This window comes from Aulonocara stuartgranti, assembly GCF_965226115.1.
Source record: "Aulonocara stuartgranti genome assembly, chromosome: 15".
Taxonomy (NCBI): Eukaryota; Metazoa; Chordata; class Actinopteri; order Cichliformes; family Cichlidae; genus Aulonocara; species Aulonocara stuartgranti.
The window spans coordinates 15,111,604-15,138,988 of NC_138951.1; the positions used below are offsets into that span (position 1 = coordinate 15,111,604).

Sequence of the window (27,385 nt, forward strand, 5' to 3'; positions counted from 1 at the left end):
CCATATTGTAAGTGACACATTGTTCACTAAGTGGAAAGTTAATCTAAACTGCATCTCCACAGGGTCCCCATGTAGCAAAGATGGCAGCTTCATCATCGCCTGGTCTACCAGCTGCCCTCCCCATGACCAGTCTCCGCTCTCTGTCCACAAATCCCATTTCATGCCAGCCTCGCTTCTAAAAAGGCAAAACAAAAGCCTGATCAGCACAGCTGCGGCTTTAGGACATTGTGCCAACAATCATCGTGAAATCGGTGGAACAGAGCAAAGTAAAACTCTGCAGCAACCAAGAGTACTGAGCACTGCACTCTGCAGCTTTAAACAATATGGGCTTCTTAGGTGTGGAAACTTGTGGCTACTACTTCCTAAAAGTAAACAATGACACCTGCATTATTTAGCTGGTAGGTGTTGAAAGAAAGTGAAAAGAAGCATGAATCAGAAACTGATGCTGTTCTAATGCACCCATCCACTGACAGATCCATGCATCAACCTTCTAAGTATTATTCAGTTCAGGGTTGTGGAGTAGCACTGTAAGCAAAGGCATCCAGTGTTTCCCAGAGTCTCCTTGTGGTTGGACATGCCAAACACTTGAAGCACCTCAACAAGCCCAAATTACACTTTCCACATCCACATAGGCCTGAAGAGGAACAAGCAAAGTGTTTTGCAAATCCCTCAAGTGCGTAAACGATTAGTCGAATAAGCAATTCAATTGAAGGGAAATTAATCAGCAACTAAATTTGCTAAGCTTTTGCTGGCTCTAGCTTCTCAATTCTAAATTGTGGCTTTCATTCTGTGACTTATTTACATAAAAATGAATATCTCTGGGCTATGGACTGTTGGTTGAATAAAACAAACTGAAAACTGTTATGGGATTTTTGCTGTTATGTGATCTTTTAAAGACCAAACAGTGCATTGATTAAATGTAGACATTATCAGCTGAGTATGGATAAGGGTCATTAGTTGCAGGCCTACATCTATCAGTGCATTAAATCTGACTACATCCAGTATAAGCGCTCAAAAATGCAGTGCAGCATTGCTGCAAAGAATTAAAGATCTTTCACAGGATATGCAAAAAGTGATATATTCAGAAATGGCGTCATTGTTGAGAAAATGTACCTAAAGTTGCAAACTCACAGTGGAAATAAAGTCCTGTGGATGAAAGTTACGATGAACACATTCCACACGTTGCCAGTGCTTGTTGATGTGTTTGTTAATGTGTGAGTGGGTGGTAATACATGGGTGTATCAGTATGAATGTGTGCAAATGATTTGACTCCCCTTATTTCCCAGGATGCAGAGTTTTACATGCCCACACACACACACACACACACACACACACACACACACACACACACACACACACACACACAGAAAGAGGAGTGCCCCGGGCCCAGCTGTACTAATGAAGAAGCCTGTAAGCAGCTACCTTCATTACATTCAATCCTCTGGACAGTGTCAGCAATTACATTGCAGCTTCCCACTGTCAGAGCTCACACATGTATGTACACACACACACACACACACACACACACACACACACACACACACACACACACACACACACTACAGCTGGATACTTCTTCTCCAGACTAATTGAGGTTGATGCAGGGAGGAGTTCCTGTTCCTCTTCTTCTTTAGTAGTGGGTATTTGGCTCAGGCTTGGCTCTTTAAAACCCAAACCTCTCAATGCAAACTTAGATCTACCACCACATCACCATACCCCCTGTGACGACTCACTCTACCAGCCTCTCTGTATGGTGGAGCAGAAGAGAAGCCTGGAGGCAAAGGGGGAAGCGTCCTAATAGAGTGCTCCACTTGCCATATTTTACACATCTCATCACTTATCCCACTGAGACACATACATCTACATGTCACTGTGGGGGCAACTGAAGAGGGAAGATCCTTAAGGATCAGAGAGTTTTTGGGACTGGTGTGATTGTGTGTATAATTCTGTGTTTAAATAAAATCCATTCATCCATCCATCCAGCTTTTTGTGTGTGGGGGGTGGAGCCTATCAAATCAATCAATCCCACTATTGCTGATGAAGATATCCATATGTATGTGATGATATGCAAATAAATGACAGTAGATGGTAATCACCCATTCATCTTTCTACCCCCTGGATTTGCAGCTACTGATTTTTTTCAATGCTCCTTAATTACCTTATTACATTCCTAGTATTATTAGTCCTTTTGGAGCCTTTGGTTGCCCACAGGCACTAGCCACAAACAACAATATCCTCAGTTTATATCCACAGGATGACCTTTTTTCCAGGCTGTTAACAAACCTCTTCGTAAAGGTCATACGTTATAATTAATTTAAAAATTTACTATTTTGCAAATAATCATAAAGTACACCACTTTGACAAAAAGACTAAGGTAATCTCTTCACAACTAACTGTAAAAAAATATTCAGTTAACTTTGATATATGACAAAGAACAGCATTAAATCTTCATACTTGAGGAGCAGGATCCAATAAGTGCTGCTTCACTTGCTGTTAGTGGTATAATTGTTATGAATGGTGCATTTGGGGTACCTCCATGTTGTTGTTTTGAAGCCACAGGTGACAATTGACAATACCAGAAGGTGGAGTGCCAAGTTATCAGCTATATAGTATAATATGAGCGTATGGGTGCACTGCACAGACACATACGCCTGCTAATTTGTGCTAAGAAGAATTGAAATTAGCTGGGATAGCTGTCAGCTATGACAGAAAATGCTATCATCCATCCATTTTCTTCCTCTTATCCAGTTCATGGATCAGTTTATGGTGGGGCTCGAGCCAATCACAGCTGTCACAGAGCAAGAGACAGGGTACAGCCCGGACAGGCTGCTACTCTGATACAAGGCTAGATAGCAAGATACACAACGATTCAGTTCTAAGGACTTAGAATTACCAGTTAACCCAAAATGCATCTTTGCATGCATTTTACATGGGAGGAAGCCAAGGTCCCTGAAGGTAACTTACACAGGCACATGGAGAACATATTAATTTCAAACAGAAAGGCCCCATCCAGCGAGTTGATTTGAACCTTCTTGCTGTCAGGCAACCCACTACACCACTGCATGTTTAGCAAATTATATGTGGACATGGGTCTCAGAAAATCTATACTTGATTCAGGTGTTTTAGTCAATTACAGAACCATTTCCAACCTTCTCAAAAAAATTGTTGAAAATCAAATATGTGATCCTTAGCAGAGGAATAGTTTAATAATAACAAGAAATCCAGCCAGGATTTACAGCACAGAAATTAAGTTACACTAGTGACTTACTAGTTTACTAGCTTGACTTTTAGACTGACTGGTTAGTCATGGAGTCCCCCAAGGCTCTGTTCTAGGTCCCATACTACACATTACACATGGTTGTTTCGAGCCATATTATTTAAAAACACTGCATACATTTCCATTTGAATGCAGATGCCACTCAGTTATATTTATCTGTGAAACAAGGTTACACAAATCCTTTAAATAAACTATCACCATGTCTTAAAGAACTATAAGGGCTAGATGGCATGTAATTCTCTACTGTGATATGCATACAAAATTATTGCATTTGCACATATAATTCTCAAAATCATGTTTGTCTTGCCAGATAGTTACTCTAGAAGGCATTTCCTGGCCTCCAGTCTCATTTACCTTGCACATTAAACACATTTCCATGAACCCAAAGGGTCACTAGAGAAGCTGCAGTTTTTGACCCCCTATGTTTTGGTTTCATTTATCCTCTCTGCAGCTAAAGTACATATAGATTAAACTTAAACAAAAGAAGCTTGTGTTTTTTTTTAAATGTCCCCAAATGGCTGAAGACTGCTACAACATGTAGATGTGCTTATGCAAATCTCAGTAGCAACAGTGCAGCACCACACTGGAATTAGTGAATGTCTGTTTTTCTATTGCATTAGGCAGAATTTCAAGGTAAGCCACAAGTATTGATAATTATTTATCTCTCGAAATCTGCTGCCAATGTAAGAAAAGACAAAACAAGTAAAAATAAGAGGGCTAATGTAACAAAACTGAAGAAACTGAGTGAGACACTCCCTGACTCACATCTTTAAATGTCCAGTGTCACGTGCCAAAACTGAAAAATCACCAGTCATGCCTGTTGCAAGACCATAAATGATGCAAAAGGACAACAAAGCCGTCAAGCCTTGTCAATCAAATTGACTTTTGTGTTCATGTGTTGAAATTTTATGGCTATGATGTGTGTGAGTATGTGGGCGCGTGGGTGTCTCTTAACATTTGATTCCTAGGTGCCATGATCTGAAAGGATTTTGTGGTAGAAACGGAAAAGGCATGACACTGAATAATGGAGGAGGAGAATAGGAGAACACCTTGACCACACACACACTGGGACGAGGCCGGCCATCAAACACACCTTGTTAGGGGAAGCTGGCCTCCTCCATTATTCACAGGCACATGCTCCCCTCATACTGCTTTGCCGGGGAAGATGGAGTGAGCCGAATGTAGACAGACAGCAAAGGGAAAAAAATGATAAAGGTGGACATAGAAAGAGAGGTGAGGAGACAGGGACAAATATAGTAGGTGAGAAAAAGGGGGAACGGTCTGGGATAAAATGTGTTATAAGAGTAGAAAACGTAGGGTGAATGTGTTATATTTATCTCTGAAATCCTCAGACTTTCTTCAAACTCAATGTCAGTCATCACTGATTCAGAATCGATTTGTGAAACTGACGCAAACATACATGTGCAAGCAAGACAGTGACTTAAATTATCGCTGTCAATTATGAATGCAATTGCAGCATTGTCTCCATAGCGACACCAAACACTGCAGGGGAAAACCTTCATAATGGGGACCACCAAACATGATGGTTAGTGAGAATACATTTTCAAAAGAAGAAAAAGAAACAAAACAATAACAACAACCCCCCCAGTGTGGCACCTTTGCATTTGTTGTTTCTAAAATAGAAGCAATTCAGATGACGGAGGTTCCCAGAAGCATGTGTCACACACATCAATCAGCACGTCTCACCTCGACATGGCTGGTCTTGTGGCCTCGGGAAGGACGGATAATGGTGGGAGGGAAGAGGTCTGAAGAAGTGACGAGCCAATGGATAAGCTGGCAGAAAGTCAAGAAGCAGTGGAAGGGCCATTGCCAAGGGTGACAGCCAGAAGTCACACAGCACCACAGCACTTCCCAGAGGTCCTTTTCCTCCTTCTTGACTCGTGTTTTTGTTCTTATGAATGGCTGATGTTGTGTGCTGCTGACTGATGCTTTCTAACCTCTTTTATTTGCATGTCTGAATGAACATTAAAGGGCTTGTGGTTTTCAATCGTGCACACCTTTTGGGAGAAAAATATTACCGTTTTGAAAAATTATTTTTTCACTTGTCATAACTTTGCTTTGACTTACTCTGTTTTGCCTCCTGTGTTTCATTCCTCATCCCTCTTCAAACTGCACCCCACTCTCCTGCTCTGTTTGGCAAACAATAACAAAATGTCGAAATACTGGAAACCTGAGTGATGTTGACATAAATGAAGTTCCCCGTCTCTTCTTGCAGGGAAGCAAATTTAATAGCTGCTGCACTACATAGAAGATCTCAGAAGCCCCCCTCTCAGCGCATTACTCCTGTCACTGATGGTGGTCCGGGGGTGGGGGTGGGGGCATTTTGTTACATGGCTCATGCAGCATGTCTTGCATTTTGCCATTAAAGTTATTTAGCTGATAAGTATATTGGAAAATTTTAGAAATGAAATGTTTGCATGAAAAGGGGAACTACCTAAGAGTATCTCCTAGAAGTCTTTCACTCCTTATATTGTTGCTGCACAACGGAAGTGGCTAAAACTTATGCAGCAGCTATGAGATTCGTCTACACTTCCCCTGTTTTGCTTACACTGCAGGTATTGCCAATTTGGGAAAATAATTGCGAGAGGAGATAACATGTCTTCGTTTTCCTGAAGCCTTCATTACTTGCTGTGTTAAGTAGACACATATCTTTGGCCAAACGGAATGTGATCACATTTCAGTAATTCCTGTGCATCTTTATGAGATTGACAGATACGCAAACATACTGTGCAGGCTCGCTTTCATGGATGTCTGACTTGGACAAAATGCTTTCCTGGGTCTTCATATATTCATTATACTAGAGTTCAAGGAGTTGCAGTGTACACATAACTCTACAGCACTCGGCCCATGATTTGCTCTTGGTTAACATCAATTGTCTTAAATCAAAAGTATTTCCAAAAAGTGGATGATGATCAGCTTCTAGCGACAAGTCTTTGCACTCTGCTTTGCTAGACATTTAATTTTTGTTTCCACAGTCTGTTATCTGTTGTATAGCTTACGCTTAATGTAGTCTTACTCATCCAGACTAGGGAACACTTTTGCTTGGCATTTTACGGTTGGCGCGTGCATTTTCTGTATACGTCAGTCATATTCACTTATCTGTGCAAAGCCAAAATTTTCATCAAGATTAAAATTCAATTAATTGTGCAGTCCTAACTTATACCTTTCCATGCCCCAAATTCTAACACTGCTTCTGCACTAAAAATCTGCACTCTCCAAGCCAAAATCAACACTATTTAATTGGTGCCATTTATATATTATCTCTGATCTTGGTTGTAGTGTGCCTTTGAATGAATTTGTCTGCCATGACATGACATAAAAAAGGCTGATAATAATACAGTTTCTGCTGACGTTACCTATGATCAATAAAAAAAATCCAGGAAATTATCCTCCGGTCTTATCACCAAAATTAACATGCATTGAGCCCCAGAAAATCAGAAAATTAAACCAATATGGTAACAATAGATTCAAGTATTATAACAGACATAGTGATTTGTGTGTGCATCCAACCAGAAAACACCAGCAGTGTATATCAAGCAGGTAGTGGGCAGCTCAGACAGTAACAGACACCAAATATAAGCAAGGTGTTTACTGTGAGGATCTCAGCATAATTGATGTGTCCAGCAGCCGGCATTTTGAGGGACAAATCTGATTTCATCATGATTATGTCAGACATATTTCAAATCTGTACAACACATCTAAATTATATCCAGGTTCTAGCTACAGTATGTTTAGTGTCAGTGGGGGAGGACGCTCTCTGGCTGAAGAACTACTAGATCGCATTAGGAAAAGGAGTTGAGCTGCTATTTAAATTAAAGAAACAGAATATTTACGTCCAGATGAACAGAATCAACTTTTGGAGAATATTTATGGATCTTTTGGGCCAACTGAAATGTTGTATTGCATTGAAGCAGACACCAGGTGAGACAATCCAGAAACCAAAGCATTTGTTTCAAGAAAATGAGGCCCTACCTATAGACTATTAGCATTGTTACCCTAGCCCCTGCTCTCAACAAGGAGCTCCCTGTCTCATCAGCACCCAGTCAGTCTGCAACAAATCTTAGATACAGGCGATCTGACCTTGTCCTCAGAGCTCAGAGTAAAACATGGTGGAAGCATATGTTTCAGACGCCTGTTAGATCAGGAATGATAAAGTCGCATGGTGGCATCTCAGCACATGGAGGCCACTGATGCTTTTCCCCTTCGTTCTTTTTCCATCATCGTTTATCTTTTGCTTCCTCCAGCCCTAATTAACAGCTCAAGCCAAGACAGAGGATCCAGCATTAAGAGTAACTCATCAGTTAAAACCACCACTCTATCTTTTATCTCCATCTCTATCTCCATCACTCAGCAGCTTCTCTCCTCGCACAGGTCATCGCAGAAGACGGACCTGAGCAAAGGAGGGGGGCACCCCTTGCTGTCTGTAGACAGCCCAGAAGTGTCCTTCATCTCAAAAGTTTAGCGTTCTTGGAAACATATAAACATATAATACATATAATAAACAATTATTTAACAATAACTTTGCTTCTGATCATTTTAAAGGGCATGGGATATATCTCCTGATGGTAAATGGGTTATTTATTTTACTGTTGTTGTTGTTTTTTTTGTTTTGTTTTTTACAACAATTAACCTTATTTGTTCTCTTGCTCCAAAGGTCAAATTACATTGTTGTCAAAGTGCAAAACTTCTCTTGGAAAAGAAGACAGAAAAAGTAGAGTAATTGCAGTACTTACTCTGTACTTTGATCCAAGCCATTTCAGGTGAAATAGGTGAAAAATATTTAAATATACACAAATTTTTGTACTGAGAACAAAAACCAATAGATCTTAAATTACATAAATGCAGTAGTGACTCTTACACTGCACTGAAGTAAAACAAATGGTAAATAACTTCTTCAAAAGTTCAATAGCAAAAACACTGGGCTCGATTCCTCCATTCTCATTTATGATTTCCCTGCCTTTGACCATGAGAAGCAACAACATAGCATGATGGTGCCACCACATTTTTCTGGAAAAGTCTGCACTAAACAGGAGATGAGGAATGCCTGTCAAGAGTGGCTTTCCTCTAAATACTCCTTCATAAAATTGATGGAGTGCTCCTGAGATGGTTGGATTTTAGGCCAGGTGCTTCTCTTACCTCTGCAGAGGACATCAATCCTGGAACTCAGTGGCCATGAGATTTGTGGTGACCTCCCAGAGAAAAGACACCGGCCTGAGCAAAGGAGTTCAGTCTCGGTTGTGCTCAGTTACTCAGTTTAGCTGGACAGCTGCAGTCCCAGTGGTCCCAAACTTCTTCCTATTGAGGCCACTGAGTGAGCACTCAGATGTTTCGAAGTGGATTTTAGACTTTTGCTCACTGCTACATATTTCATAGACACTCAGAGAGTTCCTTTGACTTCATGGCTTGTTTTTGTCCTGATGTACAGTATAATTGTGGCACCTTATAGAAAGGGGCGTGCCTTTAAAAATTACATTTAATTAATTACGTTTGCCACAGCTGAGCTCCAATCAAGGTCTAGAGTCATCTCAAGGGCAATCATAGGCAATATGCACCTGACTCTCAAGTGTCATGACAATGAGTCTGAATACTTTTGTAAAACAGAGTTTTCAGTTTATTTTTTGTCACTGGTGCAAAAAGTTTGAATTGTTTTTAATTGGTTTAAACGAAATGCGAATACTTACTAAAGCAACTGTATGCAAATGTCTATCATATTGATAATAATAACATAATAATTTCAGTCAAGAGAGCTGGTAATAGCTCATGACCTTATGATGCCTTTTTAGAAATTTGTAGCTAAGAACTAATTATAATAAATTTTATCAGGTACACCTGTTCACCTGTTCTTTTATGGAAATAGCTAATCAGCCAATCAGGTGGAAGCAGCTCATTGATTTAGGCATGTAGACATGGTCAAGACAACCTGCTGAAGTTCAAACTGAACATCAGACCGGAGTAGAAGGGTGATTTAAGTGACTTTGAATGTGGCATCATCAGAAATAGCTGATCTGTTGGGATTTTCCCACACAACACTCTTCGAGGTTTACCAAACACCTTCTGTAAAGGAGAAAATATCTAGTGAGCGACAGCTCTCAGGGTTGATCGTCGAGTCAGAGGAGAATGGCTTCAAGTTGGTAGGAAGGCAAAGCAGCTCAAATAAACACTTGCTGGAACCAAGAGATGAAGATGAGTATTTCTGAATGTGCAACACACTGAACTTTGAAGCAGATGGGCTACAGCAGCAGCAGACCACACTGGGTTGGTCAGCTAAGAACAAGGACCTAAATCATGAGGCTATGATTCACAAAACTGGACAACAGAAGACTGGAGAAATGTTGCCTTGTCTCGATCTCTGTAGTCATATTCAGATGTTAGAGTCAGAATTTGGTATAAAGAACATGAAAGCATGGCGCCATTCAACCTTGTCACAACAATTCAAACTGGTGGTGGTGGCATAATGCTGTTGTTTCTGATCACGTCCCTTTATGCAAACACTGTGATCACCATCTTCGTGATGTCTCCTTCCAGCAGGATAATACATCATGTCACAAAGCTCAAAAAATCTCTATGAGTTCTATGCACTCAAATGGCTCCCACAGTCGGCAGAGCACCTTTGGGATGTGGTGGAACAGGAGAGTGACATGCATGTGTTGGCAAGAAAACATCACACAGATGCCATAGAGATATCCTGTCAGTCAGGATAGTCTTTCCGGTTTATCATCAATCATTTCAAGTTAAGTGCTTCGACTAAAAAGCTCCATTCATCTATGTTCTTAACTGCCTAGGGTCACAGGTGGTGGGATAATACCTATGCCAACCCACACTGCGCAAGAGGAGAGGTACACCATGTACAGGTAGCCAGACTATCACAAAGCTAACAATTCCAAATCCTTCATTCTAAAAATACCAAGCACAAATGTCCTTTTCTTGTCTAAACTGCTTATCGCGTCAAATGAATGACAGACTGTAGCACTGCTTTATGCCTAGAGGGAGTGGGAACCAACCAACTCTCCTACACCTACGCGTTTAGTCTGGGAATGGCTTTCCAGGCAGCTCCGACGGAGCTCTTCTCTGGAGAGTTGACAAGAGCCTACATAAGCGGAGGAGACCCCGCCAATACAGTCTGCCTCTTGTTCTAACTCGCAATTCCAACTGAAGACTATTTAGAGTAAGGGAGAATCATTTCCATGGGCTATGAAAGCAGAGACAGAGAAAGAGAGAAAGCCAGAGAGAGTGAGGGGTGTGTGCAATGGAGAGGAGAGGACAGGAGAGTAGAGGGGAGTCACCCCCCTCCCGGCCCAGCACACCCTGCAATCCCCACTACTAGATGCTGAAAATAATTCCTTTGCAGTGAAGACTTAATTCTCATTCTGTGTTCGTGTCCCTGATCCCGTATTGTCTATTCTGGTCATGTGGTCTGCCTGCCTTACTGCTGTCCGCTGTGACAGCTGTGTGTGTATGTGTATTTGATGCAGAGAGCGAGCGAGTGAGAGAGAGAGAGAGAGAGAGAGAGAGAGAGAGAACGAGTGAGAAAAGGGTCAGTCTGTGTATTACCTACTGCTACAGTATGAGCTGCACCCATACAAAAGACAAATCCTTGTCTGACCACATGCAAATAAAGGGCTCAGATAGATGTAGAGTCCAAAGAGGAACCATTAAGGTGCATGCCTGCGTTTTAACAACGGCACCACTTTGCCTTCCATGCCTATGGGATTGTAACATGATGAACATTTCCAGTTTGACAGCCTGCTGGAAGCCTACGCATCAGTGATGATGCAGGCAACAACCACCAAAGTCTAAATAAATAAAAAGAAATCCCTCAGATTTGGCTCAGAGATGATCTAAAAATACTGGAATCAGATGAGAAATAAGCAGCAGGAACAAGTATATGCTCATTTTTTTTTCTCCCGATTTAGCGCTTCTGTTCCAAGTGTATCCCTCTCAGACTAGCATATTGTTGAACAGATGCCCACATATCATTGCAAGGGATCACTCCAGTAACAGCTCATAGATGATTCAACCGTACGCAGACACAAAGAGTAGGGTCAAAACAGGAAAAAGGAGGAATAAAATCATGCTAGTGGGTAGACACACGCCTGGGGCTCACTGATTCCCATTCAAACCACGTATCTTTATATCACCAGAGAACCGACTGTTAACATTTATTTTGTGTTTTTGTTATCCTGTCATGATGTCAGCTTTGTCAGGATATTACGTTTGCCTGTCTAAGCGTCAGCGAAGTGGAAAATGGGAAGGAATGATAATAATCTTGTGATGCTAATGGGATCAATGACAGGCTGGTGGCCACGAGGGAGTTAGCAATGACTTTTTTGAGCTTGCTTTGTAGTGTAGTTGTGCATTTTTTGCCATTGCCTATGGATAACTGGCCAAATGAAGAAAACACGACACTACAACAGCTACAATGAGTTTGAGAACATCTTCCAGATTGAAAGATTGTACTGCTGTTAACTGTACAGACAACCAGAAAAGTGTGTAAACAGTTATTTGCTTCTTTCAGTACATAGTGCTGTTATTAAAAAGCAAAGAGTTTAACTGAAAAGGATGCAAATTTCGAATTAAATCTGTCTTATATCACATTTTTTTCATCTAAAAATAGGCTAAACTACATATCCCATATCACTTATCCATCCAGTACCGCCACGCACTGTCATTTTACATCCTTCCTTAGTGACAATCGGTGTCCATTGTGGATAGGTTGCCAGTCAAACACAGATCACACACCTTTACACCTACGGGCCGATTAGGTTAACCTAACCTTCATCTCATCAGACTGTGGGAGGAAGCCTGAGCACCTGCTGAAAATCCACAGGCTAGAGGAGAACATGCACACTCTGCAAGAAGCCAAAACCTTTCTTTAAGATCCTATTTCATTTAACATTTGCAGACAACACTGATCAGTCTCCTGGCTCTTGTTTGTTTAATGCTTGAAGCCATAAGGTAATCCCACAATGGCTTCCCACCAGCAAAAAAAAATGTCCATTTGCTTGTTTGCAACAAAGCAACAGCCCCTGGGGGATGAAAAATAAAACCAACACGTATGTGCCAAAAACATTGCAGTTCCTGGAATCGCCACTTGGCTCCAAAACCAAGTCAATCCCCATAGATTCCAATATTAAAATGGCTTTAGAGCATAAAATATGCCTACATGAATAGTTTACAGCCTGGTATAAAAATGGATTTGGTATCTATTGATAAATTCTCCCTTATTTAATGTTAATTTCATTAGGCCGTAAATAAGAAACAGCTTCTGATTGCAGCTGTAGCCGATATCTGTTTGCCGAATGACTGAGCTGAACCTCTCAACCATGTTTGCGGTGTTGTTGTCTTTAGTTCATTTCTACTATTTCATTAGTAACTTAGCATTGCTGCCCTTCACCTCCCCTAATTCAGACATGGAACTGGAACTCTAGGCCATACTGGGAGTGCTGCTGCTGCACTTAATGAAAGATGAATTACAGGGCTTGCAGTTAATTGTAAAAACAGACCATGCAGAACATGTGTTCCTTGTTTTGGTTTGCCAACATTTTTATTTATATGTTATTTAACACTAATTATCAGGTATCTGTGTGATTCAATCCTACAATTTATGGATGCAGTTTGCCAACCTCCCTGTAGCTTGCCAATTAATGCAGCAATAATAATGACCATATTGTCTAAATGCCGTCACTGTTGGCTCTAAAAAAAAAAGCCCAAGATGGGAATGGCCACAATGCCAAAAACTGCACTTTGCTTTGTTGAGTCATAAATAGACACTAAGAGGAAATTGCTCCATTATTTGGCACACACCCGTGTTGTTTGGTGACACCCGATAGCATTTTGGTCAAGGTACGCTGGCAAGCTGCTCCACCTCTTGCTGACTTGACTCCTGTTACTCTTGAGAGCCTCTTTAGCACCTAAGTTGTTAAGGTGAGTTTGGGATAAACTCCAGAGATTAAATTACGTGGAAAAGCTGATTAAATAGTTATTATCCCATCTGCAGCCAGACAAGTACACACACAAGAAGGTACACTTACATCTCCGCAATCCCGTGAGCCTGCACACTTGCACACGAGCAAAATACATTAAGGCTGAAGGGAAATAATGCAAAATTTTTTTCTGTTGTTCTGTCTCATTTTTAGGACAGCATGTTGGGTCTTTAACTCAGCAATAAAATGCAGACTTCATATGATTAAAAAAAAAAAAGACCACCATCCTTTCCAAATGAATGCTTCATTCATTCATTCTGATGAGATTCACAGAATTAGTTCTACTTAAGAGAGGAATGGAGAGCGTGATCTAAATGTGGTTGTTTTGGGAAGCTTGCCTGCTGTCAGTTCATGTCTTTCTGATAGACATGTAAGTTTGGAGAGATGCCCACATGTCCCTGAGCCTCTCTGAGTTCTTAAAACCAAGGAAGATAGAAAAAGAGAAAAATATATATGTGTGGGGTGGGGAGGTAGAGACAAGACCGAGAAAGGGGTACAAGGAGATCGGAGAGGGAAAAACATGTGCTGACTGTCGCACAGTGGAGCTTTCCTGCCTCGGCTCTTCGTCGGAAGCTTGGTGGTTAGGTTGTGTCCAAGTCTCTTTGAGGAAAGGCTAGCGTTAACCCACACACAACATCCACCATCAATGGAGTTTTCAGTGGGCTGCGAATCAAGCCACACATCCAAGAGCATCCGTGGCGTTTGCACGGGGCGCTGCCCTGTAATAATACTGTATGGTCCCACACATACGTGCCAGCTTTGCACAGATTAAAAGCCACTGAATGCCTTTTGCTGCTCTCTCTCTCTCTTTCTCACTCAGTCTCTCTCTTACACGCTCTCTCAGTGTGCGTGATCATGGGAGGTATGCATACAGAGGCTATATTTGGGGCTGGGGGGATTTGGAAGCTGTGTTTCCCAGCCAGAGCTTGGTATTACTACACAAAGATGAAGAGCAAAGCGGAGTCACATGCAAATGCACATACTGTGCATGCAAAGGACACACACATACACACACAATTCAGACAAAAACTGGAGCGAACCTGGACCTCAGAAGGCAAGATGTCATAGAATAGTCAAAATTTTTGCCATATTTTTATACAAAGTACATTTTGTAAATGCATAATATACATCATGCCAAGTCAGACCACTAATTTAGCAAGAAATATAGGACATGTGAGTGTTTGAATGGAGCACGCAAATGCATATGCAACAAACAAGAACACACTCACAGGAAGTGAGTGCGTAGATGAGTGCTCAGACCCTGAGGCAGGCCCAGGGTGGGAGGCATAGGACAATTAAAATTCACGGTAAAGTGGAAGAAACACAGACAGTTCGAAAGTAGCCACTGAGCAATCATGCATAAAAATACACAACCACACAAGCACTTACATACAGGTAGACGCAAAAAAATAAAACAAGCACACACAAAGGTTGAGCTCAGCGTGAGAAGCTTTCATCCACTCCTAACAAAGCTCATATTTTCAATGTGATATCTTTGACAAGTGACAGCATGTTCACCCCAATTATCCAGTTTTCTACCTCCCTCTCCTCACAAATAAACCCCACCTCTTCTTCAAACGTTCAACAAAATACATACATTACCTCCCCCCCCCCCTCTCTCTCTTTCTCTCTAATACACACACACACACACACTTGGAGATGCCAGCTCACCTCTCCTGCACTGTGTCCAGGGTCTAAACAGAGATGTCCCCTGGGCTCTGTCACCTGTCTAAAGAGATGTGGGGCTAAGTGATGGAGGAGGATGAGCCAAGGTCTCATCTGCTCCCTGGTGACTGAATGCAGGAGTGGACGGGTGACCTTTGACCCTGGCAGAAAAGGAGATTGAGCAACGCTCCAGACTCCATTAGCATTCTGCTCACACACACGGCCCATACCATAGCAGACTCGGAATGAACACTGTCGATGTAGAAGACTGAGGCTTAGCAACAAGGTTCTGAGTTGTAAGAGAGATTCAGTCAACCTGAATGCTTTGCTTCTTTCTGGCATCACAGCAGGGGAGTTTTTTTTTTTTTTGCTGTCAAAATACATCATCTCTCAGTAAATTCCCCAAAAGGAGAAAAAAAACCCACCCAAAACAAAACACGCAGAGGTTATTGTAGTAATCCTAGCATGATTAGAGTCTTAAAAGACCAGGGGTCAGGTACAACATGGGAACTTAATGCCATTGTGCACCATTTCCTGCAGGATTTTCCCCTCACGCCTTTGATGCTTTGTTTCACCTGACAGTGCGAGCCTTCCTTTTCCATATGCACACACAAATACATCAAAAAGACAAATAAGCTGTCGGTTGTGTCTCTGTGCGTCTCAACATCGGCATATGTATGCGGGAATTGTCAACACTGCACAGCAAGATCAAACTGGCAATCTGTCAGTTTGCTGGGGATACAGTTGGGGATTTAAGTGACTGATGACACACACAGAAATTAACAGACTCTAATGTGGCGTGGGCCTTAATGTCAGTTTAAAAAAAATGAAAAAGGGATGAGTATCCTTTGACCTCCAGTTGGTGATGAACATAAGCCACCTAACAGCCACCAACATAATCAGAATCCACAAGAAAAGCTTACTTCCAATTTTAATGCCAAATCCTCATCAGCCGATGACTATTTCTCTTTGGAACTCCCCATCATACAGCCCAAAAACGATGATGTAGATAAGAAGAGAAATCAAAGTGGCTTGGGATGCGTTTATCCTCCGCTACATTCCCGGCTGTATCTACCTCATGCAGTATTTACTGTGGTAGGGTCAGTACCGCACTGATTTGTGAGTGACGCTTGGATTTCAGCACCACGGACAGCGCGTTGCCTCTTTCCTCCAGCGCTAGGAGAGGAGGGAGAGGAGGAGGAGGGATGGAGATGGAGACGAGTGGTTGTGGTGGTGGTGTTGTTGTTGGTGATGGAGGGGGTTTCCCTGGCAGATTTCAGCAGAGGGTCTACACAGTCATTCCTCCATCGCTGCAAACCGCCTACTACCTCCTCCGTACTGGATTTCCATACGGAGGAATACCATATGTGTGTGAGAGAGATCACGGCTTTTCATGAAATATTGATCGATCCAGCCTCATGGACACGGAGAGGAAGAGAGAGGGAAAGGGAGGGGGTGAGGGGGGAAGGTTGGAGGGGGGGTGGAGGGGGGGTATTCCTTTGCACAGCCTTTATCATGCTCCCACTACCAGCACCGATATCGTCTCCATCCCTCCCTCCCTCGCTCCATATCACTAAAAAAAGCAAATCTGTTTCATTTACTTTCCGATCATGACCACAACTGCTGATTTTCGCCTCGCCTTATGCTTTACCGATTTGAAACATGACAAAGCAGCAGTCTAACACACACACACGCGCGCGTGACAGATATGGGTAAAATGAAGGCCGGCGGCGACCAGATCCAACACCATCCGCCGTCTCATAGCCTCACATCGCATCTAAACGCAGAACGTTTCCAGTGTTGGTAAGCGAGAGACGCGCCGTCATCGCTCTGCGTTCAGAGGAATGTCGGGATTCACCGGTGTGTTCAGCCCTACCAAACCGAGCCAGAGCTGTTATCATACAGCCCAAACTTCTCGGTCGGCAATGTCATTCACAAAATAACCCCCAGTGAGCCGTCTAACACTCATTTCACTGAATTTCTCACATCAGCCACTGCTCTAAATAGGCCAAAGATGCGCTCATCATCATCACCACCACATCCACCTTCAGCAACTGTCGTGAGCAGCACTTAAAAAAATGCTGTGGTCAGTTGGGTGTCCGTAATGCAACATAGAGGCTGAGCATCTTCAGTATCGACACAACACACGGTCAGCTGTAATTCTCAGCTTTGACAAGCAGATAGGGGCATGAATTATTCAATGCACAAACTGAGCGCTTCTTCTTCTTCAGCATCAGCAGCAGGGAAAACGGCTCGACAAGAAATCTACACACGCCAATGCAGAGCCCACATTTACCACATTAGCACTGGTTGTCATGCATACCGGTAAGAGAGGAGAGAGGGGGGAAAAAACCCCAAGACCCGGCTTTAAATCAGCGTCGCCTTCAAGAGGCTGAAAAAAAAAAATCAGCGAGAGACTCAGAGCCGCCGCCGCCAAGCAAAGCCAGCCGACACGTATGAAGAACCGGGCCGGCAGCCGGCGGAAATGAATTCACAGAAACATGAGCGAAAGATGAAACGGGCGGTGGACATTTCTGCGTTTACCTGTCAAGACTCCGACCCGGATTTGGTGGTCGTGGTTCGTTAAAATCATCCCGTCTGACGCCATGTTCAGCAGCGCTGTCGCCCGCACCGAGAACTCACGGCAGGGCCCAGAGCCGATCGCATCGAACTTAGTCGGGAGAGGGAGGGGAGGAGGAGGAAGAGGAGGAGGAGGAAGCTCTGGAGGAGGGCTGGGATACAGCAAAAAATAAATAAATAAATGAATAAATAGACGAGAGGAGTAGAACGCCGAGCGATCATCGGGACACCTACAGATAAGCGGGCAGGATGCGGGGGCCGTTTAAACCGCACACATCACTCTGCTGGCCGCCAGCCACGGTTGTAGTGTGGATCCTAGATTATTTCTTATGGAGACCATTATTTTCTGAGAAGGCTTTTAGGGAGACTGATTAACAGTAGTTACGTCTGCAGACGTCACTCAGTTTATATGTCATGCATCCTTCGGAGCTAGGAAGGCTTCATGGACCCTAAAACGTGATTAATAACAGCATCCTTTCTACGATCTGAAAACCCAATTAAGCCCCTTCCTCCGTCCAGCTCTTCCTTTTTAAGATGCCACCTGCTTTATTAGATTAAAGGGGGGCCCTCAAACAGCAAGGTCAACACTCTAGAGATGTTGCGGCTGTGTCTCAATGCAAAGGCTTAAGAGGAGATCACAGTCTGACCTGTAAAAATGCAACTACATCCCCGGGCAAAAAAGCACCGCTGCTATTTATGGACTGGCCTCATGCTTCCATGGTGTATTATTCTCATTGGGGGGGGAATCTATCATAATTCATCAGCACAGGTATATGAGCACACTAAAGGAGGAAGAAATGAGACAGCTCCTCTAGGTTTTTTATCAGTGTTGCCATATTCCTGTCCAATGACCCAACCAAGTGCATGGCACAGTTTCCACTCTTTTCTTACTCATCTGTTACACAGCGAAGCATCAGGGGTGCTCTGACAAGGACATGAAACAAGACATTCAAGGGCTTATTGAACGCCTTCCTGATCTTCCCTGGAAGTTTGATGTCCTGTTGTGCACTGTTGCCTTGCACCGCATACCTCAGTTGGATACCAGTTACATAACCTGTCCGAGCTAAATGCTCCCGGTCCTGTTTTTTCTCTCTTTAAATTCACATTTATTAAGGCCATGGAATACATACCACGCATCTTCATGTACTTTTTCTTTAAAAAACAAGAAAACAAAAAAACCCCCAAAAAAAACAATGCACACAGTCAAAAACCTTACATATACAATATACAAATAAAATGGGTGCAATCATTTTATTATTACTGACAGACAAATTCAAAACTATTTACCCCAAAATGCAAAGCACTGGAAATAGTCTTCTTTGAAATGAATACATCAAAGAGGTGGTACGATTTACAGAAGGGTGATGAGAACCTGAATGAAGCGAGGGTCTGGAGAAGGCCACACCCAAGATTCACAGACAAAACAACGTAGTACACCAACACGCAGAGAAAAAAGGGAGGGGAAAAAAGAAAGAGTCAATGCTTTTTTTGACTTTCTTTTAGAAACGCTGAAAAACATGTTCAATTCGATTCAATTCAATGAAATTTTATTTATATAGCGCCACATCACAACAGTAGTTGCCTCTAGGTGCTTTATATTATGAGGTAAAGTGCGATAATACAGATGTCCGGTATTCTTCCCTCCAGCACAGCATCACAAAAGCTTACACATCTGTCAGCTTGTCAATGAGACACCAGTGTTAAATACTTACCAATTGTTAATAGTGAGGATTAGCATGCCCAGATGAACTGCGCATATGTGCACATACAATGCAAACAGACGGTGCCTCTCTCTTTCTCTTGCTCTCTCTCTCACACACACATACACAAATATTCGCAGACACACTCTGTGGTCCAGAGCTGGCAAGCTTTCCTGGAAGGCTGGAATTCCCTAGTTGGCATAGAGAGGGAAACTGAGAAAAAAAGATAGTAGAGGAGAGATGTACAGAGGAGGGGAGGGAGGGAGTCATCAGGCTGAAGACATTGGGGACCCCATCTGGTGTGTAGAGGACTGTGTTTATGTAGTGTGCAAATAAGTATGCTTGTGCACAAGTGCGTGTTATAATGATGGTGTAATTACCTCACTGTCGGTCGAGCTGCTCGCTGTTCATGGCTAGGTGACGGGGAGGCAAGGGCCATCGCTCTCCCCTTTTGCCTCACCATCCATCACAATAAAAAGCGGAGCCTCGGTAGACAGAGAGAGCCGTAAACATATGCATCCTCATCTTTGTGGTGAGCGCAGGGAATCCCCTTGTTTTCCCAAGATAGAAAGAAGAGAAAGGGGTGCAGCCAGAGGACAGCCGCCTGTTCTGGGTGTTTGTGTTTTACAGCATTAGAGGCACTTAAACTCTGTCTTTAGGCTGCTGGGGACTCTGGCAGGGGAATCTCCCACAAAACTACGGAAAGCAAATTTAGCTGTTGTAAATGCAAACACAGCATAAAGAGGATAACCTACTCAACCTCAGAGACAAACAAGGACATATTTCTGCATAAATGCCCTTTGTTATTTTGATTTCATAATTTCCCCAAAGTCTCTGGACTGGTGAAATGGCTGGAAAAAGTAACAGATACTTCCAATGCCATAAAACATGCAGGATGTTGTCACCAAAGAGCCGTAAAGCTTTACTTCCACTCCAATGATCCCAAGCCTGCCCCCATTCCTAAAAAGAAAACAGCAGGCTGAAGTTGTTACATGCATGATAAAGCGTGCAGCTGCAAGTTTTACAGGGTTCCACAAAGTTAAACACCACTTTATGGCGATGTACCTCATCATTTAATATAGGTCAAATATTTCATTTAAAACCAAATGTGTGTTTGATTAGTCAAAGTTCAGTCTTTCTTCTTTTTTTTTCTTTTAAGAAAGACTTAATGGATTTATGTCACTTGCATTTTTTGGAGCAGGCAGTTTGACTCTAACTCCCTGCACCAATCATATGTCGTCTTGGAAATGTTCCCCTGCTCACGGTGGGATGCTGTTCCTTAATTAAAATAAGAGGTGGAAAAAAGTAAACAAGAAAAGGGAAACTTACCTTCGGGCTTTTTTAGCATTATTCCCTGATGCCTTCTGCAGAATACCTGACTAAATGTGGCCTGAGCTGAAAAAGGGGAAGAGAGCGAGGAAGGGAAAAAAAAACCCCAAAACAATTATCCATCTGCGAATGAGCAGCAGACATTTAATTGAGGACTGCTGGGGACAAAACCCTTGTTTAGAGACAGTAATTAGGCAACAACATGGCAAGGAGGTTGGGACGAGTAAGAGGCAGGGTGGTGTACACCTCTGGTCTGCTCCAGTGAAGGGAGAGAAATTAAGGGAGGATTGGAAAATGGGAAGAACAAGAGAGAAAACATGAGAATGAGAGAGATAGATTGGGAGAGAAAGAGAGAGTGAGTGTGTGTTTGTGTGTGTGTGTGTTAGGCACCATTCTGATGAGTGCAGGATCTCTGCCTACTCCCACCACCATTACAGCAGCACAGAACATTGCTCCAGGGCTTTGGATTCAAACCCATTACATCTGATACTGGATTTCGCTCTGCACAGAATTAATGCAATGTGGACTCGCCTCCTCTAAAGCTGGCCGGTGTCGCATAGCATCGCTGTGCAAAGAACTGCACCACAAGGAAAAAGAGGACAGGGGAGGAGAGTGAGGGCCTGAAAGTCTGAGAGGGACACTGGAAAGGGAGGCTCGCTGCAGCCGAAGGAGCCTTGTTCATATTTCAGTTTTTATTGTATCTAGGAAAAGAGACGGCTGACTCTAATAACTCACACGATATATGGTACTGTGAACACATGAAGGGGGCCTATGTATATGTTGAACAGAGGCCCTGTGGTCCATTTGCATAATTAACAGACTGGCATTTGAAAAGCAGAATGTCAGCACAAACAACCTTGGACACCAAACTACCCTGGGTCATTTTTTTTCAGCTGTATAATTGGCTCCTAATGCAAAGGAGTTAAGCGTAGAGATTTTCTGCCCTTAAAGCAGAATACTAATAAAAAAAAAAACCCAAACAAAACCCAAAACGCTTGTTAATGGGTTCACCATGTGATAATCAGTCAGCTTGGACTTTTGGAAGTTTAAGGAAGGACCTCTGCTACATGATGGAGTTAATAAATAAATAAAATACCATGTATCTAGAAATCCCGTTTTGTATGCAGAATCCATTTTCAGATTTAACTGAAGCCACTTAAATACAACCATAAAATGTGTTATTCTGTGAAGTATCTCTGGCTAACCCGGCCTTCATTTTGTCTCAGCTACACCGTGTGGAAAGGAAGGTAATACACCCATCCATCTCTATTCGTAGTGACACGCCTGCACTCAAACAAAATCAGTTGTTGGATAAACACAAGTTAATCATGGCACGTATTTCCACGTGATTTAACCAAGTACAATAACCCATTTTTGACCATGTCAAACCAACACATTTGGCATTTGGTGGTTTGATGTAATCACATTACGTTGGATCAACGTAATATACTTACATTGCCTTGAAGTGATTTATTTAAGTATGCAGAGTAAAATTTCTTTTAATTGATTCGACACAAGTTAAAAACTTCAGGAAAAAGCAATGAAATCTTATTGTTTGAACAACTACTTTGTTAATCAAGGCAGTTACTGCTAGTCTTGCTTAATGACCATGCAGGTTGATGATTTCATAGAGACAAACAACCATTTGCACTTACATTCATGGGTAATTTAGAATCATCATTTAAACTAACTCTAATTACACACAGCAAACCAACCAGATTGTGGATTTGAACCCAGGCCCTTCTTGCTGTGAGGCAACAGCACAACCCATCACACCACAAAGCTGTCAATCCAGGCTTAACAAAACTAGGAAAGCTATGATTACAAGGCTTGATCCAGAATTTTCTGTACGTTTTTGTCCTTGACAGGCTAAACCAGCGGTCCCCAACCTTTTTTGCGCCACGGACCGGTTTATGCCCGACAATATTTTCACAGACCGGCCTTTAAGGTGTCGTGGATAAATACAACAAAATAAAACTAGTACCGGTACCGAAAAAAAGATTTATTCATAACACACGTGAAAAGACCCAGGAAAACCGAGTTAACGACAAAAACGATAACAAAATAACGCTGAAAACCGATAAAAACCCTGAAAACCATACATTTCACACCTGAGCCTCAACTCTCGCGGCCCGGTACCAAACGACTCACGGACCGGTACCGGTCCGAGGAAGTTGGGACCGCTGGGCTAAACCACAATAAATAGCAATAGCATACACGTGGTGTGGGTGTAGCTGCTTGCCTCTTAAAACTTCAGCGATTTTCCTGCAGTTTGACATCTAATGTGATCTTGTGAAGTTCGTGAGTCCAGGCAACTAACCACTCTTACTAGATTGCATCATGTCATCTCAACAACAAATGAAGTTGCTGAATTTCATGCAGATGCTACATGATTTAATTATGTTCACCATAGAAATATGAAATTATTTAGTTCAAATTACAAGTTTGAATCTTGTACATGTAACAATCACCCAATTTCATTTTTTGGAGTGTGATGTAATGTTTGTGTAAGCAACCATACTCTTTGTGGCCAAAAACCTGGCTTTCCAAATCACATCCTGGACACATTTGGTTTGACAGTTACTAGCAGTCTCAAGCAAATTGGGAGTATATAGGACTTTATGTAAAGCAGAACCTCAGACGATACACAACCACTCAGTTTCATTTGGGTTGTGCATTAGGGCAACAATTTTCATTTTCTTTATGTTTAATTGACTAATAGAAGGAAGTTCAAATAGATTTTGCCTTTATGGATATTATTTTATTTTATGCCACAGTCACTGAATCATATTTAGGACCATGCAGAACTGTCTGATTTAAAGTTTAATGTTAATTTGTCACATGTATATTTCAATTAATGCATTGCCCTGACAGTTAATCACACCTATAGGTGGTAGATCAGAAACCTCCATGATTCTAACCACAATAACTAAAACCATTGACCGCCTGATTTATATTTGTCAGATCTCTCTTTATAGGTCACCTTGGGCAGTATTACACGGCCTTCAGCCAGCGTAGTATTTTCAGTTTGCTCTGAAAAGTCCTCATCTAATCACAAAATGTAGACAATGTTATGGCCTGTGTATTTAGTAAGTTGGGTGGCAGTGCATGACAGGGACTAATTTATGGTATATGCCCTTGTGAGTATCAAAATCACCCCAAGGAGCATGATTCTAATGGCGCTCCACTGAAAATGTCTTTTTGGTCTCTGGGTCTAGAGAAGGTCCAATTCCAATTATCGTGATGTCAGTAAGGTCAGTTTGACAGAGAGGTTCCTGTTTCCTCTCTTTGCAAATTTAAGGTCCATATAAAATTGCAGATACAAAATTAGGGTGTTCAGGACAGGACTTGCAGTGGGGTATCTAAAATTAGTGTTAAAAAGGACACAACCTTGAAAGGGACAGGGGAAAAAATTCAATAATGCTGGATCCATGCCAGCTATGTGGATGAAAGTATTCGGCCACCTACACATTACACCTAGAGGAGGTTCTCAGCCATAGAAACCCATGCTATGAAACGCAATTTTTATTCTAATGTTAATGCCAGAAGAGGTTTGAAATTGCAATTATCAAGCCAGCAGAGTGTTGTTGACTTTTGAAAATGTGAGAGTGAATGGTTGTCTGTTTCTCTGTGGTAGCCCCATGACAGAGGGCAAGTGGTCCAGGGTGTACCCCGCTTCTCACCCTGTGATAGCTGGGATAGGCTCAAGCCTTCCCGCGACCCTGATGGATGAAGGACAAATGAAACGCTCGGGCGGAGACTCCCACATTGGGAGAATGGGTCTGTCTGAGATCTCTGTCCAGAAGATTCCAGTCCTAGGAACAGCTGATATACTGCGCAGGACTCTCAAGATCCCAGGCTTTCAGGAGAGAACCCAAGCTTGAAGGACAAAGACCACCTGCAGGGTGAGTGGGGGATTCTTTTATATGCACATGTAGAAATGTCTGTTTTTTGTCCACTCTGACAAATCAATGGCCTTCTAGTGATTATAATATTTTTTACTTAGCAAAGATTCATGACATGACTACTCAGTAGAAATGCCTATCTGTTGAAGTTTTGTCTTTGACTTGCTTCATAGGTGTTTCAAAGTGAAACATTTTACCAGCACCATTTTAATGTCAGCCTGAGAAACATTAACCCATAATCAAATCTGAAATAAAAAGTTAAGAGCCATTTTAAGGGCATTTAGGGTTAAGTTCATAGGTGTGCTGTTGATGCTTTTATGTCTTGAGATGCACAGCAATGTTCTGGACACCTGTGGGTGTCTTTTATCATTAAATCTGATGTGCAAGTTGGGAAACGTGAACTGAATAATAAAGAAAAGAGAGGAAAAAAATACCCTCTGGTAACCGTTCTTCCAAGCTGTTCCCTGGAAAGAATTGATTTCTGGGATTTGCCAGATGCCATGCAGCCTTTGGGATGTAATCTCACGTCCATACACACCTATTAACCTCTGCTAGCAGAGAACCTGGAATGACTTTCAAGCTTCAGTGGGCCCGGTGCAGGATAATGACTGTGGTGAGTTCAGGTAATGTGGTTAGCGAGCTGTTGGGGCCAAGTTGTTAACTCCGTGACAGAGTTAAACGTGGGTGTTGTGGTTCGGGGTGGTTTAGAAACTCAGAGGAGGCCAAAGAGGGAGAGAAGCTGGACCTGACAAGGCCTGGGAACAGAGTCAACGGCCTGGGATCAGCGGCATAGCTGGACCGGATTGGACAACTTCCTGCACAGCGCTCTCTCCTCAAGCTCAAGCATCACACATGAATGTAAAGACTCCTGTACGTGTGTCCACATTTATGCACATGTGGGGGACAAAGATGGAAGCATATGTCACCCCAAACGGATGTAAATACCTTTCCCCATAATGTAGATATTCCCTAATCTTCCTCTTGCCCCACACCTCTCATCATCTTTTGCTTCTTTCCTCCTAACATCCCCCTCCCTCTCCCTCTTTTCCAAGTCAAGATGCTTCAGGGAAGGAAGAATTCATGGCAGCCAGAGTTACATGACTTATTACTCATCTCGGCCTTTGGTGGACCTCAGAGCCTCATCCATGCCTGCTGGCAGTACTGCAAAGCTGTGAGCCCAGACTCTCCTTGTTCTGCCAGCTAGCTTGTCAATCAACAAGCTAAGCAGCCAATCTGTTAGGTACCAAAGCAACATAGCAGTTAGCCCTTTCACTGGTCCAGGTACCCCCTCCCCACCTTTCATCCTCCTCCTCAAAGATGACCACCAAAATGGATTCAGCACACTCTCTTCACACAGCTTCTCTCGTCCTGTCTGGCTTGCATGTAGAGTCTTGGCGCTCACCCACGGTGACCTCTGCATGGTCTCCCATTTCACCGCAGGAACCCTGACTCACATCCAAGCCAGTCAAAAAAATGAGGCAGCCATGCAGAAGATGATGCAGAAAGGGAAGGCATGCAAAAAAAAATTTTTTTAAAGGAAACAATGAAGAGAGGAAGGTGGAGAATTTGTGTTAGTAAAATAGATGTAGGTATGAGAATAATGACAGGAGTATAAGGCGCAATATATTTGAATGGGCAGAAAATAACTTATTATTATCATTATTATTATTATTGATCCTATATTTAGGGTTAAAACTCAGACTGAGGCCTGGAAATCAGTTTAGGAGTAAAAGCGTGGTCACAAACACTAACATTTTGAAGATTGTGCCTATAGTCCACTTGTTTGTGACACAGCAATTAAAAACACGTCTCACATTTGTCAGCTCACAAGTAAAATCTTTACAAATCTGGGTATAATGGTGAAATACAGAGCATCAAACATTTCACACAACATTGAGGAAATGCTACCTTTTTCAATATTTAATCCCAAAAAGGTCAGTTTTCGCAAACAACACGAAACCATAAATATAATCTAGAATTTGAACGAGTATGTGATTTTTTTTTCTCTGAAGTCCAAATCATTTCAAGCTTGTGATTTAACGACTGAGCTGTTTATGATTTGAGGAGACAGGGAAGAGGAAGCATAATTAGAAGCCTCCTCATCTTTGGCTTTCTAAATCCTGAACCCTCCTCTGTCTGGCCCATTTGCGTTGGTGTGTCGTCACAAGGCCAGGGGATTTAAGCTAAGCCATATCAGCGGCTGAAAAGGACTCCTCTCAGAAAATACACTGGCCTGGATGTGGCAAATATTGCTTTAATGCGTTTGCAGGGGCCAGAGATCAACAATGAGGCCAGCTGAGGAAAAACCAGTGAGCTTTGCCTCTGGTAGAGTGCTTCTCAAGGACCCAGGGCACACATGTATTTTAGCACAGACATGCTATGCTGTATATCCTCAACAAGTACATGCTCTATTTAACCTTGAGCCACATCCAAAACAAGAGCAAAGCTGGTTGCTAAGATCCAAAGTGTGGTTATTATAAGCAGCATATTTTAACCTGAATCTATAACATGCACATCCACTTAGTCACCGTGTGAGACCCAGGGGTGGGTTGCGGCATTGCTGCTGATCTGGTCTAGCCTTCCCATGCGATAAAAAACTCTACAGCACACTCTAAGCATACTTGCATTTAACAGTAATGGGTAGTTTTAATGTCATGCAGATATGAATTTTTCAAATACCGTGGGACCAAACAGACAACCAACTACGATAGTTTAAATGAGTCGCACTACTGGCATCTAGCAGTGATAGAGAAGAGAAACAGAGATGATCCTAATGGTGGAGATTATTTTGATCACAGTTCTCACTCTCTCGAAAAATAAAGAAAGATAAAAAAAAAATCTTTATAGATACTAATAAAAACACATACATTTTAGAACTCCACTTTGATCATAGAGGATGAGGAAGCATAAGGAGATGAAGACCAT

At 42.4% G+C, this 27,385-nt stretch overlaps 1 protein-coding gene across 12 annotated transcripts in view; it reads right to left on the reverse strand.

Annotated features, from left to right (window-relative positions):
• Window positions 1-17,619, reverse strand: part of gphnb (gephyrin b) — a 110,874-nt gene extending 93,255 nt beyond the window's left edge. For 9 of the 12 annotated variants that reach the window (XM_082506290.1, XM_082506292.1, XM_082506285.1 and 6 more), the window contains exon 1: window positions 17,491-17,619. In XM_082506290.1, coding sequence (XP_082362416.1) covers window positions 17,491-17,554 — 64 coding nt within the window. In that variant the 5' untranslated portion in view covers window positions 17,555-17,619. The remainder of the gene's footprint in view (window positions 1-17,490) is intronic. The other 3 variants (XM_082506283.1, XM_082506289.1, XM_082506295.1) reach the window with 1 other exon arrangement.
• Window positions 17,620-27,385: the final 9,766 nt, after the last annotated feature.